This window comes from Nerophis lumbriciformis, linkage group LG14 (genome assembly GCF_033978685.3).
Source record: "Nerophis lumbriciformis linkage group LG14, RoL_Nlum_v2.1, whole genome shotgun sequence".
NCBI lineage: Eukaryota > Metazoa > Chordata > Actinopteri > Syngnathiformes > Syngnathidae > Nerophis > Nerophis lumbriciformis.
The window spans coordinates 34,954,231-34,969,923 of NC_084561.2; the positions used below are offsets into that span (position 1 = coordinate 34,954,231).

A 15,693-nucleotide genomic window follows, 5' to 3' on the forward strand; every position below is an offset into this window, starting at 1 on the left:
TCAGATATATACTATCATCATAATACAGTCATCACACAAGATAATCACATTGAATTATTTACATTATTTATAATCCAGGGTGTGGAGGGGGGGGCGTCGGATGTAAGTGCCAAAAAGACAGCCAAAAGAGTTTGATATGAGAATAAATCTAAAGTTAAAATATAGGGTAGAAATGCACCCATTTGCAGGAAATGTAGTATTGATTTTCAAAATTTTCTTTCAAGGCTTGCATGTCTACATTAAAACATTCTTCTTCATACTGCATTAATATATGCTACTTTTAAACTTTCATGCAGAGAAGGAAATCACAACTAAAAAAATCACTATTTTTTTCATACGGTGTTGATCTGGAAATTTTTGCCTCGGCATTTTGATGGTGTGGACGTGTGGCACCGAATGGAGATAAGCGTCTCGACAGACGTTATAATATTTGAACAATGATGACGAAAACTGTTTTCTCTGTCGTGTCCGTGTGTCGAAAATTGTTATGCGCTTATTTTTTTATTTGATTTTGTGCGTGGCATATAATAGCTATGCGCAGAGGACGGTTGAGCAGTTTGCAATTGCACAGGCGCGCACCTCAGAGAGAACATTGGTCACACGGCTGCGCTAGCATCACAGCTAACGTTAGCCATGCTGCTACCTCTCTGCTCGAGGAGGGCGTATACGTATGTGACGTATGACATGACAGTATGTGACGTATGACGTGACAGTATGTAACGTATGATGTGACAGTATGTGACGTGTGTAAGAAGGTGCGCTTGCTGTCTGTGAGAGGGAGACACAGGAAAGAGTGAGAAGAGCCTGTCGTGTAATGCCAGCAGCTAAAAGCAACTGCGTGAGAATTCACAGACCTGTGGATGTGTTGAAGGTGTGCTGGAAAATGCGGAACGGAAAATAGGGAGAAGCAGAAAAGTGGAATGTATTATTTAAATCGGTGCTTTGGAAAACACGGACCGGAGTTTTTTTTAAACTGGATCTGGATCGGCATTTTCCCATGCCTTGCCGATACGCAATTTTTGGCAAATATCGGCAGCCGATCCGATCCAAATATCGGATCGGGACATCCCTAGATGCCGTCAGAGGGCCGCTTTTAACAGTGAATAATATACAGTATGAATATAAATGTGTATATATAAAACATGCGTATAATTGTCCATGTATTTGATTATTATGTCTTTTTTATGTACGCTGTACATAACAAAATATTTAGATTGTACTGTATAAAACTGGCAGCTCAGTTGCCACAATTTTACCGTAAATTTGCATATATATATATATATATATTTTTTTTTTATTTTTTTATTTTTTATTTTTTTACAGCATATAAAATACAAAAATACATGTAACCTAATTAAATGGAATGGAAAAACGGTACCACTGTTTTTTTACGTAAAATTTCATGCAAGTTTTTTATACTGTAAAATCTACAGTTCTTGTGTTTTATAGTGTATTATTACTCTATATTGAAAGTGGATTTTACTGAAAAACAATGTTACTGTCAAATTTTTACATGAACAGTTTGTTGGAGAACTTGCTTTGAAATCATCAAGTCAAGCAGATATTTAAGTATTTATCTTTATTTGAACAATAACATTGTTTTGAAATGTTTGGTAATATAATATTTTGTTTTATTATTAGAGATGATTAAAATGTAAATATATGTAATTGCACACAGTACATTTATGTTTGTAATACATTTATTAAGAAAATATAAGGTACTTTATTTACACATCATTTCCACGCTTTCGGGGGCCACACAAATTGATGTGGCGGGCCAGATTTGGCCCCCGGCCTTGAGTTTGACACCTGTGATCTAATCCATTAAATTCATGTTTACACTCCTGAAAAATACATTAAAACCATGATAAAAAAAAAAGAGTATTTACATTTTGTGCTGGTAAATTGTAACTTGATTACAGGTAGAGCATCAACATGCAAAATTAAGAAAAAGAAGCAAGGGATGAAAATGATTGAAAAAGGGTCTCATCAGATTATCAAAATATGATAACTGGAGCCCTAAAAAGTAGCTTTACTGTCATTTTTCTGTGTCACTAAGGTTGAGTGTAGTGGCGTCCAAAGTCCAGACTACGGTTGAAATTGTCACAATACCAGAATTTCAGTAGCCGATACCAATTCCTCTGAATTTCCACGGGTTTCGATACTTATTTGATACCATAATAAGAATAGAAAAAAAAATGAACCCATGTTCTTTAAAAATGTTTAATTCAATACTGTATTTAGAATTATTTCAAAATGGTAGTAGTGTGGCGTCATGTAATTTGTAATCAAATAGGCTACTAAAAACATTAAAACATTTTCCGAGGCCAAACTTTGCCTTCCTAGTAAAATAAGTAGACCAACGATGAAAATGGATGAGCATCCCTAAAGTGTGTTTTCTTAGCACTTACAGAAGTGATAAAGGTTGAGTTGCACAAGTTTGTTTGCAAGCTCTGCTGATGCACACTCACTGGGCTTGTGGTGGCGGATCTCTGCTCTTACTTGCTTTGCCAATACTTTTGTGGCCACTTGTATTTGATTATCAAATTATATGTATTTCATTTTGAATATCTACCTCTACTCGATAAATATAGCGACAAAGTTGCTTAAGTGCCCCACAGATCATTTCTGCTAGGTCTTACTCTCTGGCATACCAGGAATATATGAAGTGCGTTATGATGCTGAGTAACACAACACTTAGGCCTGACAAATAGGTCAATATGTTATCAATGAGTTCAAGTTTTTTGTTGCAGACAATTAAAAAAATTAAAGCATTTATGTTTTTCTCCTCTTGCATACTTTTTGTCCCGAGGACCTTATGTAGCTTCTGCCCTTGCCCTTATTTCCTTAGCAGAGATTCATACACCAAGCAAAACATGCCTAATACTAACGCGAACAAGAGTAAGAAGTTTGTTCCCAAGAAAAAAAGTGTTGTCAGTGGTTTAGATTTGAGGCAACATGCGTGGAATAAATGAATGCGCGCTGCAAAGTTTGTTTAAATAAGTAAGTAACTTATTTCAGTATCTGAAACAGAAGCATACAGCCAAGTGGGGGAAGTGCAATTCTTTACGAGACAAACAAGACCCTAACATCATACAAACTCCACTAAAAAGCAGCTTAGTGTGGTGGAATCATTTGCACAAGGTACCATGTATGATTTAAAAAAAAAGAGCACAATGCACAGAGCAATCACTCTGCACATCACTGAGATGTGGTGCACATACAATGGAAAAGCCTCGGTTTATCCACTTACTTAAACTATAGAGTCCTCTCAATATTTTACTTGATCATTTATTTGCATACAATGTACAACATTTTCTGTTTACAGATGTATTTTATTCAAGACAGAAGTTTTAAGTTTGCATTTATTGACCTGATTCATTATTCATTGTTACTATGTAATGATTATTGGAATATTTATTGATTTAATGGAGTTTATTTATTTGAATGCAATGTGCAATGCTACATTTTTTTGTTTACAGAAGTATTTTATTCAAGACAGAAGATTTAAGTTTGCATTTATTGATATGATTGATTATTCATTGTTACTATTTAATGATTATTGGAATATTTATTGATTTAATGGAGTTTATTTATTTGCATGCAATGTGCAATGCTAAATTTTTTGTTTGCAGAAGGATTTTATTCAAGACAGGAGTTTTAAGATAGCCCTTTGTTCATCTCAATGTTGGATAGTTTTATTTATTTGCATGCAATGCGCAATACTACAGAAGTGTTTCATTAAATACATAAATATTGCTTCCCAGAGGAAGTTCTTAATTTAGTTCTTTGAAAACGATTCCATCCAAAGTGCAATTTATAGCTGGTCTGAAAAGAACAACATTATACAAGTTGAATTATGCTCATCATAAGATGCAGTGTGTGCATGTGTCATTTCAAACTACCGGTACTACTTTTTGATCTAATAAAAGTAAAACTTGTTTTGAATCATTTCTGTCATTTAGTCTTTTTAAGTTTCTTTAAAAAGTAGAGGGGGAAATTTGGAAAAGATCTTAAATCTATTTTTTTGCAAAACAAATCAGAGGTTACATTTTTAGACCATATTGCCCGGGCTAACAAGACCTACAAATGTGCTACACTGCCACAGTTCCTTTATAATTTGATTATGAGCGAAGGCGAACCAGAAGTGCAAAATCTGCAGACTTCCCAGAATAAATAAATATATGGGAAACACTAGCTATTTTTTTAAGACAGCAGGCACTCTTCTTCAGCACTGACACGGCCCTCTCACAGTGAAAATTGACATGGCTCCTGAGGTAAAAGTGTTATGGAGTATTTACTATAGAACTGACAACAGTGAAAAAAGCAGGAGTCAAATTAATTTTTGCATGTGGTTATCAACTTGGTATTTAAATTGTCTTTAAGTTACAGTATTTTTCAGACTATAAGTCGCAGTTTTTTTCGTAGTTTAGCCGGGGGTGCGACTTATACTCAGGAGCGACTTATGTGTGAAATTATTAACACATTACTGTAAAATGTAAAATAATATTATTTAGCTCATTCACGTAAGAGACTAGACGTATAAGATTTCATGGGATTTAGCAATTAGGAGTAGGGATGTCCCGATCCAGGTTTTTGCACTTCCGATCCGATACCGATATTGTTTTTGCACTTCCGATCCGATACCGACCGATACCGATACTGACCGATACTGGCCTATCCGAGCATGTATTAAAGTTTAAAGTTATTTAGCCTACTTAGTTGTCAGAATCATGTTGAAAAGGGTTTTAGTACGCTTGATAACAACTAGCCAGCTGAATTAGGGGAGTTTGAATAATACACAATGGTTGGTAACAAGAAACTGACCTGTTTATTCAAGGATAAACACAAAATAGACAAAATTATACATGACAAACAGAAATGGCATCATTGAAACTAGGGCTGGGCGATATGGCCTTTTTTTAATATTGCGATAATTTAAGGCCATATTGCGATACACGATATATATCTCGATATTTTGCCTTAGCCTTGAATGAACACTTGATGCATATAATCACAGCAGTATGATGATTCTGTGTTTTGATTGATTGATTGAGACTTTTATTAGTAGGTTGCACAGTGAAGTACATATTCCGTACAATTGACCACTAAATGGTAACACCCCAAAAAGTTTTTCAACTTGTTTAAGTCGGGGTCCACTTAAATTGATTCATGATACAGATATATACTATCAGATATATACTATCATCATAATACAGTCATCACACAAGATAATCACATTGAATTATTTATAATCCGGGGTGTGGAGGGGGGCGCCTGATGTAAGTGTTAAAAAGACAGCCAAAAGAGTTTGATATGAGAATAAATCTAAAGTTAAAATATAGGGTAGAAATGCACCCATTTGCAGGAAATGTAGTCTTGATTTTCAAAATGTTCTTTCAAGGCTTGCATGTCTACATTAAAACATTCTTCTTCATACTGCATTAATATATGCTACTTTTAAACTTTCATGCAGAGAAGGAAATCACAACTAAAAAAATCACTAATTTTTTGCCTCAGCATTTTGATGGTGTGGACGTGTGGCACCGAACGGAGATAAGCGTCTCGACAGACATTACAATATTTGAACAATGATGACGAAAACTGTTTTCTCTGTCGTGTCCGTGTGTCGAAAATTGTTATGTGCTTATTTTTTTATTTGATTTTGTGCGTGGCATAGATTTGCCGTGCGCAGAGGACGTTTGAGCAGGCGCGCACCTTAGCGGCTGCGCTAGCATCACAGCTAACATTAGCTATGCTGCTACCTCTCTGCTGGGAGAGGACGTATACGTATGTGACGTGTGACGTGTGTAAGAAGTTGCGCTTGCTGTCTGTGAGAAGGAGACAGAAGAAGGAGTGGGAAGAGCCTGTAGTGCAATGCCAGCAGCTAAAAGCAACTGCGTGAGAATCCATAGACCTGTGGATGTGTTGAAGGTGTGCTGGAAAATGCGGAACGGAAATACGGAGCAGCAGAAAAGTGGAATGTATTATTTGAATCTGTACGTTGGAAAACACGGACCGGAGTTTTTTTTTTAACTGGATCTGGATCGGCATTTTCCCATGCCTTGCCGATATGCATTTTTTGGCAAATATCGGCGGCCGATCCGATCCAAATATCGGATCGGGACATCCCTAATTAGGAGTGACAGATTGTTTGGTAAACGTATAGCATGTTCTATATGTTATAGTTATTTGAATGACTCTTACCATAATATGTTACGTTAACATACCAGGCACGTTCTCAGTTGGTTATTTATGCGTCATATAACGTACACTTATTCAGCCACTATTCTTTATTTATTTTAAATTGCCTTTCAAATGTCTATTCTTGGTGTTGGGTTTTATCAAATACATTTCCCCAAAAAATGCAATCTATACTCGAGTGCGACTTATATATGTTTTTTTCCTTCTTTGTTATGCATTTTCGGCCGGTGCGACTTATACTACGGAGCGACTTATAGTCCAAAAAATACGGTATTTTGTTGTTATTATTACTATTACTATTAATGAACTGTTAACAACCCTAGCTCAGGCTGGGGTCCAATGGTGGCACTTTATATAACCTTTTATTTGGGTTGAGGATCGGCCTTCCCGGACAAGCTTGTCTGATATTTTTACCGTCAGGCTTTTCCGCCCCATATCTTTGAAGAAATATAAAGTCACCTAACCTACTGCATCCAACCTTGGCAGCAGTGGTGCCTTGCAAAATGCTTTGCTTAAAAGTTTACAATGCTGCAAAGACAGAAAGCCTATTTACTTTTGCCATCAAGTCATGATTGTGTGAATGTGAAAACATGAATCTCCAGAATCTTTGAGTTCGAATTCCATTGCCAACAAATTAAAGACTCTCTATTTTGTCTATTTTCTCATTTGTGCATTGTAGAGCTGCACGATTAATCAACATTGGGGCGTGATAAAAGAAACGCAGGAGACTTTTTTTCTCCGCCGTCATCATATTGACAGACATGTTCGCCAATCAGAATTGTTGAGCCTCGCGTTCAAACAGGGAGAAAGAAGTCTCACGCTACGCATCGCTCTCAACACCTGTGTAGAATTAACTGAACACAGTGAGCCCTCTTTTCAGTCATTCACAATCTTTTTTCTCAGTGGCCCGGAGTGAGGCGCCAGCTTTACACAGAAAGCACATACAGAGAGCCCCCCTACTCACGACTCACCAGTGAGAAGTTCGGCAACAATTAGAAAGAAAAAAATATGATTACAAAGCCAAATATGGGAAAATAGTTCAGCTTCAAATTGAATAAGCAACTGCACTGAAACCACATAATTTTCCCATTATGGGATAAATAAAGTCTATCCTATCCTAATATAGGCTTGTCAGCGCGAACAAGCGAGAATGCCGTGATCACGTGATGGCAAAAAACAGAAAGACCACTTTTTTCCAACTCGGAAAAGATATGCAATATTTATTTAAGTAAACATCTTGCTTACAGATATGAGAGTCCATTTAATTTGTTTGTTTGTTTATTTATTTAGGGCAAAGTTATTTACCTTCCAATTACAGTACAATGGTAAAGAATTCTACAGTTATGAGAAACAAAACTTTATATCCTTTTTATTTGTAACTTGCATTATCATTGCATTACATTATAATCACTAGGGATGTCCGATAATGGCTTTTTGCCGATATCCGATATTCCAATATTGTCCAACTCTTTAATTACCGATACCGATATCAACCGATACTGATATATACAGTCGTGGAATTAACACATTATTATGCCTAATTTGGACAACCAGGTATGGTGAAGATATGGTCATTTTTTTTTAATTTTAATAAAATAAAATAAGATAAATAAATTAAAAACATTTTCTTGAATAAAAAAAAAAGTAAAACAATATAAAAACAGTTACATAGAAACTAGTAATTAATGAAAATGAGTAAAATTAACTGTTAAAGGTTAGTACTATTAGTGGAGCAGCAGCACACACAATCATGTGTGCGTACGGACTGTATCCCTTGCAGACTGTATTGATATATATTGATGTATAATGTAGGAACCAGAATATTAATAACAGAAAGAAACAATCCTTTTGTGTGAATGAATGTAAATGAGAGAGTAAGGTTTTTTGGGTTGCTGCACTAATTGTAAGTGTATCTTGTGTTTTTATATGTTGATTTAATTAAAAAAAAAAATTAAAAAAAAAAGGCAGGCCGATATTATCGGACATCTCTAATAATCACTGTATAGTTTTTATCTATTAGTTCTTCAGTTCAAGAGCATGATGTAGATAAAAGTTATAAGCATTGGACCCCCTAAAATATTCTAAGCTCTCCTAAATAATTTGGTGTAATTTTTATTTTTTTTACAATAAATTACAGACACATTTAATATAAATATGTCATTGTGGAGGGGGGGGCGTGGCCTGCGAGCCTGCAGCGAAGCAGGGTGTGCCAGGACCGGCCTCGAAATCAGCGACAGGTAGATGGCCGACCTGGGCCTTGTTATCTAACCACCTGTCGCTCTGTTATAAGCAGCAGCCAGGAGGAGAGACGGGGTTGGAGCTGGAGTGAGAGCGAGTCTGCCAGAGAGACAAAGGACATTTGCTGAAAAGCATCCCGCAGACATTTCCACAATAAAAGCGTATTGTAAAACATGAAACAGGCTCGCATGGCAATGCTTGGTGGTCTGGAGGACCCACGGGAAGGCAACCTCCACAGTCATTATTCACTATGATTATAAATCATTTGAAGACCCTTTGTCAGCGCTTATTATCCAATCCAATCCAATCCGTTCCACCAGTAACGTCCCTATTACTATAATGAAAATCCAGTCCACGTTTTCACTGTTACCTGAGCAAGGTCGGGCCAGACCGCAGCAGCGTTAAGACTAAGTTTAGTGCGTTCAAAACCCTGCAGGGTAGGATGTCCAATTTTTTGGGGGCAAAACTGATCTTTTTATGTAAAAATTGTGTCCAGACTCAAATTAGAATGCAAACTGACCCGAATACAGACAGGGCGTCATGACGTCGCTAGTCCTGCAGTGTTTATGGAAGAAAACTCGGAAGTAAACATGCTTCAATTCTTGTCGTGTCAGTATTGCCGCATTTGTGGCAATTTCAAGGATTCTGTGCAATCAAAGTCAACATTTTCTGAACCGCGGAGAAGACTAGAAAGAAGATGTTTTGTGCGGTTTTGGGGACATTTACCTTGATGTCTGCTCTTTGGTGAGCAGTGGTGGAACATTGATTGACGTGAGTTCCTAAAACACTATTTTCGCCTGTTTCTACTAATTTGTCAACTTTTTATTTTGTATCCGTCTATCTCGGTGAATAATGATGACGCTATTATTCGCCATTATGTGACCGGAACGTGGGAGAGTTCCCAGTGAAGTCGCATCATAACACTATCTGACTGATTTGTAATAAAATACACTGATTTGTCTCCTCCAGGCTAGACTACTGCAACGCACTTCTTGTCGGGATCCCCAGCAAGAACATCCAGAAGCTGCAATACATACAGAATAGTGCTGCTAGGACCCTGATGAGGGTGCGGCAAAAAGGACCATATCACACCAATTCTCAAATCCCTTCACTGGCTTCCACTCAGGATTGAATACAAAGTCTCCCTACTAACCCACCAGTGCCTCCATGGTAATGCCCCCTCTACCTCAAAGAACTACTCACCCCCAAATCCTCCACACGACACCTCTGCTCCAGACAGGCTAACCTCCTCCAACCTCTGAGGACAAAGCTACGAACAATGGGAGACCGGGCTTTCTGCGCCGCCGCTCCCAGTCTGTGGAACGCTCTCCCTGACCACCTGAGGGCACCACAGACTGTGGATGCTTTTAAAAAAAGGTTTAAAAACCCTTCTTTTTAAAAAAGCCTTTTTTTTTAGATATATGCATACTAGGGCTGCAATTAACGATTAATTTGATAATCGATTAATCTGTCGATTATTACTTCGATTAATAATCGGATAAAAGAGACAAACTACATTTCTATCCTTTCCAGTATTTTATTGAAAAAAACCAGCATACTGGCACCATACTTATTTTGATTCTTGTTTCTCAGTTGTTTGTACATGTTGCAGTTTATAAATAAAGGTTTATAAAAAAGAAATTTAAAAATAAAAAATTTTAAAAAAAATAATAATAAATATGCGCATAGCATAGATCCAACGAATCGATGACTAAATTAATCACCAACTATTTTTATAATCGATTTTAAAATTGAACTCGATTAGTTGATGCAGCTCTAATGCATACTAGTTCTAGCTATTAGGCTGTTCTAGTTTTTATTTTTATTATCTTTTAATTTTATTTTTCTAATACACTGTAGCACTTTGAGGTTGTTTGCTCAATGTAAAGTGCTTTTTACAAATAAAATATATTATTATTATTATTATTATAAAATAATAATAATGTCTATAATATTGCTGATAGAAAAATAACTTCCATACCGTATGATAAGCAAATCACACTACTACAGCTTTGCATTATAGGTGTGCTACATCCATCCATCCATCCATTTTCTACCGCTTATTCCCTTCGGGGTCGCGGGGGGCGCTGGAGCCAATCTCAGCTACACACATAATTCTAACAAATTGTAATAACAAATTTAGCTGAACTGCACCAATTTTGTCAAGAGGAGTGGTCAAAATTTCAACCAGAAGCTTGCCAGAAGCTTGTGGATGGCTACTAAAAGTGCCTAAACTTGCCAAGGGACATGTAACCAAATATTAACATTGTTGTATGTATACTTTTGACCCTGCAGATTTCGTCACATTTTCAGTAGACCCATAATAAATTCATAAAAGAACCAAATTTCATTAATGTTTTTTGTGACCAACAAGCATGTGCTCCAATCACTCGATCACAAAAAAATAAGAGCTGTAGAAATTATTGGAAACTCAAGACAGCCATGACATTATGGTCTTTACAATTGTATGTAAACTTTTGACCATGACTGTATGTCTAGCTTGTGTACTGTTGCGTGCTTAGCGGTTGTGTAGCACACGCTAAAACAGGGCCAAAAAGTAGTGAGCGAAAAGATCTTGCAAGTGCAAAAATGTTTTGCTCGCATCAAGGAACCTCCTGGGGAGTAAGTCTGTCTTCAAACCTAGTGGCGCCCCTGGGTCTAAGTCTGTCTTAGGGTTGTACAGTATACCAGTACTAACAAAGTACCGCAGTACTAATGAATTCAAAACGGTACTATACTGCCTTTGGAGAACACTTGTACTTTTTTTCATCCAAATACTGCCATGCAGTGATGAAGTACTGAGCCAGAAGCATGTTGAGTATGTCAGCGCGCACACATACAATAGCGCATACAAGCAGAAACAGAGTGAAGAGGAAGACGGCCAAAACTGAGTTATTTGTGCTTCAAAACTCACGATAAAGGTGACGCTTTAAGAACGGAAGCGATGTAAGCCCACTAGAGATGCGCGGTTTGCGGAGACAACCGCGGAGTCCGCGGATAAACCGCGGGTCGGGCGGGTAAAAATAGATTTTAAATAGATGCGGGCGGGTTGCGGTTGAACCAATTCGGAAATATATATACATAGTTAAATGTTGTTACCCACATACGAAAAACGAGCAGCACTCTTTGAAACAGTCAATTATTCATCAGGCACTGCAGCACAACACAACACAACAGAAGAAGAAGAAAAAAAGAAAAAGATGGCACCGCGTCCCAGCAACAAGTGGTGCAAGTGAGCGCTCCTTCAGCGCAGCAGGGCGCATTTTAGAGGCCAGGCGCTCTCGCATGAATCCTGGCACTGTAGATGCCATTTTATTCCTGCATGGTGCTAACAAAAAAAAAGTAAGTAGACATACGGTTGGATATGTTAAACGAATTAGTCTACGTTACCTATAGGCTATACCAAATAAGCCCATGTCTAACCTATATTGAGTTCGGTCAGCTAAATTTACGTGTTGTTTGGGCGCACTACAATGCAAAGGAATTAAGGCAATTTCGTTGTTTATTGTGTTTTTTTCTATTCGAGATATACTCCTATGTGTGAATAATTATTTGGCCTCGCTTTCAAGTGAAGTGCATCTCCGATTGGCGACAATGTAAGGCTATTTAGTCTGCTTTGTTTGTCGCGACCGTCTATTTTCATTATAATTCAAGTTTGATGATAAAGTGCGGTCTGATGGGTTTGATTTCCCCCCTTCAGCTATTTGCCTTGGCCAATAAGTTGCAGGTAATTTATTATTATAATTTATTTAATTTATTTTTGTTTAAATAGAGATGACATACATATGTTATTGTATAATTTAAGTTTGTGCGCGTGATTGACAGCCTAAGGCTTATGAGGCACATTTTTTATTTAATTTTTTATTTCAACTTAAAAACGTATGAGCCTATGCCTATGCCTACAACATAGGCTATGTGTTTATCTTTATTTTCCTGCCTGTCGTTGACAATGGAGATTGTCTGATATTTTGTCATGGCTGCAGATCAATCAATAAAGGTTCATCTTTGTCGCGAAATTGTTCACTGTTTCACTGTGCACCCCGCCCTCGTCCCTATTTGAGCATTATAACGTTAACAAGTTAATATTCATTGAAATAAATTCAGAAAAATTTTTTTACCTAACAAAAATATAGGCCTAGTCTTTCTAAAACATTTTTTTAACTTCTTAAAAGCCTCGTTCTGCTTTCTGCAACTGCGCACACAAAGTGTGAGGAACGCACTCCTGATCTGAGGGCATTGGCAACAATAGTTAACACTTTCTTAATGGAAATGACAATAATATTATAATAATGATAAATAATATTATCACGCATTAATATCTCTTAGCCACTAATGCGTGGCCAAGAGATATTAATGCGTGGCACGCATCACAATACGAAGGTCCTGAGTAGTCTTGGGTTCTGTGTGGAGTTTGCATGTTCTCCCCGTGACTGCGTTCCCTCTGGGTACTCCGGCTTCCTCCCACCTCCAAAGACATGCACCTGGGGATAAGTTGATTGGCAACACTAAATTGGCCCTAGTGTGTGGATGTGAGTGTGAATGTTGTCTGTCTATCTGTGTTGGCCCTGCGATGAGGTGGCGACTTGTCCAGGGTGTACCCCGCCTTCCGCCCGATTGTAGCTGAGATAGGCTCCAGCGCCCCCCGCGACCCCAAAGGTAATAAGCGGTAGAAAATGGATGGATGGATGGATGGGCACGCATTGAATGTCTCTGCTACATTGGATCAGTCTCCTTTCTTTAACAGGCAAAAGCTTTATAACCTCACTAATGCTTTGCATCGTCTATATTAGATATATAACAACGGGCGGGTGGCGGGCGGGTGTGGTTTTGATAAAATGTTGGTTCGGGCGGATGGCGGATGGATGATGACTTTTGTGATGCGGTTGCGGATTAAATAATTGCCTATCCGCGCATCTCTAAAGCCCGCGCTTTAAAACAAGCCTTCCTAAAGGTGGCAATACTTCAAACGAAGGTAAACATTTGAACAACAAGCATTCAGACATCCACAAGGAGTTTACAGAGCGACCGGTAATAATGTAGTTGACTAGCTTCCCTGCTGTGCATGTATAGATACATAGATGCGCACACAGCTGGTTGGCGTAAACTAACGCATGAAAAATGACTGAATTTTGTCACATATTCCCACAATTTAATTTGCCTTTTATTTTAAAATAATGCATGCTTTACCTGCTACATGTCTTATATGTGTAGTTTTAGTGACATATTGTTTTTAGTATTCATACTAATTATTGTAGTTCTCGTAGAGCACAGTCCAAGAGTGGCAACCATAAATCATTAAGCATTTGATACAATGGCAATAAACTTTCTATTCTATTCTAACCTAATCTTAGATTATGGCAGGCTATATGTAACATGTAAAATATTTATTTGAGTGCAATAAGAAAAACAGAGTGTTTTAAAGCCTTTCGAGTTATATTTTAGTCTTCTGAAATTGTTCTTTTAGTGCAGGGGTGGGCAATTAATTTTTACCGGGGGCCGCATGAGCAACCCGAGCACTGCTGAAGGGCCACATTGACAATATTTCAATTACATTTTGCTCAATATTATTTTTGATATACCGTAAGATAAATAATAATAGTAATAATAATTAATAATAATAATAATACTTTCATTTAACCTAACTTAACTTTATACAAAAGCAGATTGCTTTTGATGGTTTTATTTTTAACACTGTCTTACACTACACTTCCTGATGTACAATACAATGCAAAAATGTCAATTTCTGCACAGGGTTAATTTAAAGTTTATCCTGCATCCTCTTTAAAAGTCCAACATTTTTCCCCGTCAGATTTGGACAACCATCTGTTGTCACACCTGCCAGCTTGTCCCATTTCAGTCCTAACATGTCCAAACACGCATTTACCTATGTGAACAAGTCATTACTTGTGGTTGTCCCTTTTAATTGACTGCATGGCTGCCAGCTCATCCGTGATTTGAAAGTCAGCAGTTATCCCACGTAAGAAGATGAGCAGCTGGGCGGTGTTACGTACATCACAGCTCTCATCCAAAGCCAGCGAAAAACAGTCAAAGTCGGCCGTTCTGTTCTTCAGCTGAAGCTCCAAGTTTCAGGTGTTGTGCCGGATAATGCACCCCCGGCGTAGAATGCACCCCCTGACGGGAGTGTTGTATCAACTAAAGCCCATACTTAAAGTTTCCACGTGCAAGATTGAATCTATTTAAAAAAGTTATTTAATAAGAAGCCAAAAGTGCAAAAACAATAATGTTCGTGTTGTAGGGGTTGTGAATGAATGAAATATGAAATCCGTGCTGCAGTCTGCAGGTGTACCTAAAGTTGTGGCCCAGCAGCGACTGATTTCACTGATGGACTCTAAAGAGGTTCCGCAGCCTCCATAGCAGAACCTCCAGGTTCTGTAACAGCTTCTTCCCTCAGCCAATAAGACTCTTGAACGCATCATAATAATCCCCTCAATTCCCCCCAAAAACGGATTAACTCGCCGGAATATAAAGACAATATAACATACATCCATAAACGTGGATGCATATGCAAAAGTGCAATATATTTATCTGTACAGTAATCTATTTATTTATATCTGCACCTTATTGCTCTTTTATCCTGCACTACAACAAGCTAATGCAACGAAATGTCGTTCTTATCTGTACAGTAAAGTTCAAATTTGAATGACAATAAAAGGAAGTCCAAGTCTCTAAGTCTCCAAGTCTATTCAAGTTTTGATTAATGCGCACTGTCCCAATTAAATAAATGAAATACAACAACAACAGTCCTGCATAAAAACACACAAAATACCCTAATGAGTCACACTAATAGAAGACAAAGAAACCTACCTTGTATGAGATGTATTTGACCTCACATTTGTATTTACAAAGTGAGCAAGAGTTAGAAAAGAATCAAAAAAGGATTTGTGGGGTGAACTCACCCTAATTCTTCTCATAGCAGCCACGATCTCCACTCGGCTGCTCGGTCGTGTCACGTCAAGGCTGCCGATGTACTGTTGTCAAAGAAGTAAAAGAGAATAAATACTTTGATCGGTGTGATGGCAATTCACTTATCTCATTCTCTTTGCTTGCACGTGTCATATCAACCATGCGTCACTTTCACTATTATAACTATAGCTAATAATTACAAACCAACAACAATTGGTTCAAGAATGGTATTACTTTAGTGAGTCAGCTTTTCAATTACCAAGAATTTTCTCAACCATTTTAAGATCCCTGTGACTCCCAAACAATTTGCTATTTGATGCCATTCCA

General features: G+C 37.6%; 1 protein-coding gene across 4 annotated transcripts in view; it reads right to left on the reverse strand.

Moving 5' to 3' along the window:
- Positions 1–15,693, reverse strand: part of LOC133616388 (carboxyl-terminal PDZ ligand of neuronal nitric oxide synthase protein-like) — a 365,792-nt gene that overhangs the window by 345,699 nt on the left and 4,400 nt on the right. For all 4 annotated transcript variants that reach the window (XM_061975575.2, XM_061975576.2, XM_061975574.2 and 1 more), the window contains exon 2: positions 15,360–15,431. In XM_061975575.2, the coding sequence (XP_061831559.2) occupies positions 15,360–15,431 (72 nt within the window). The remainder of the gene's footprint in view (positions 1–15,359; positions 15,432–15,693) is intronic.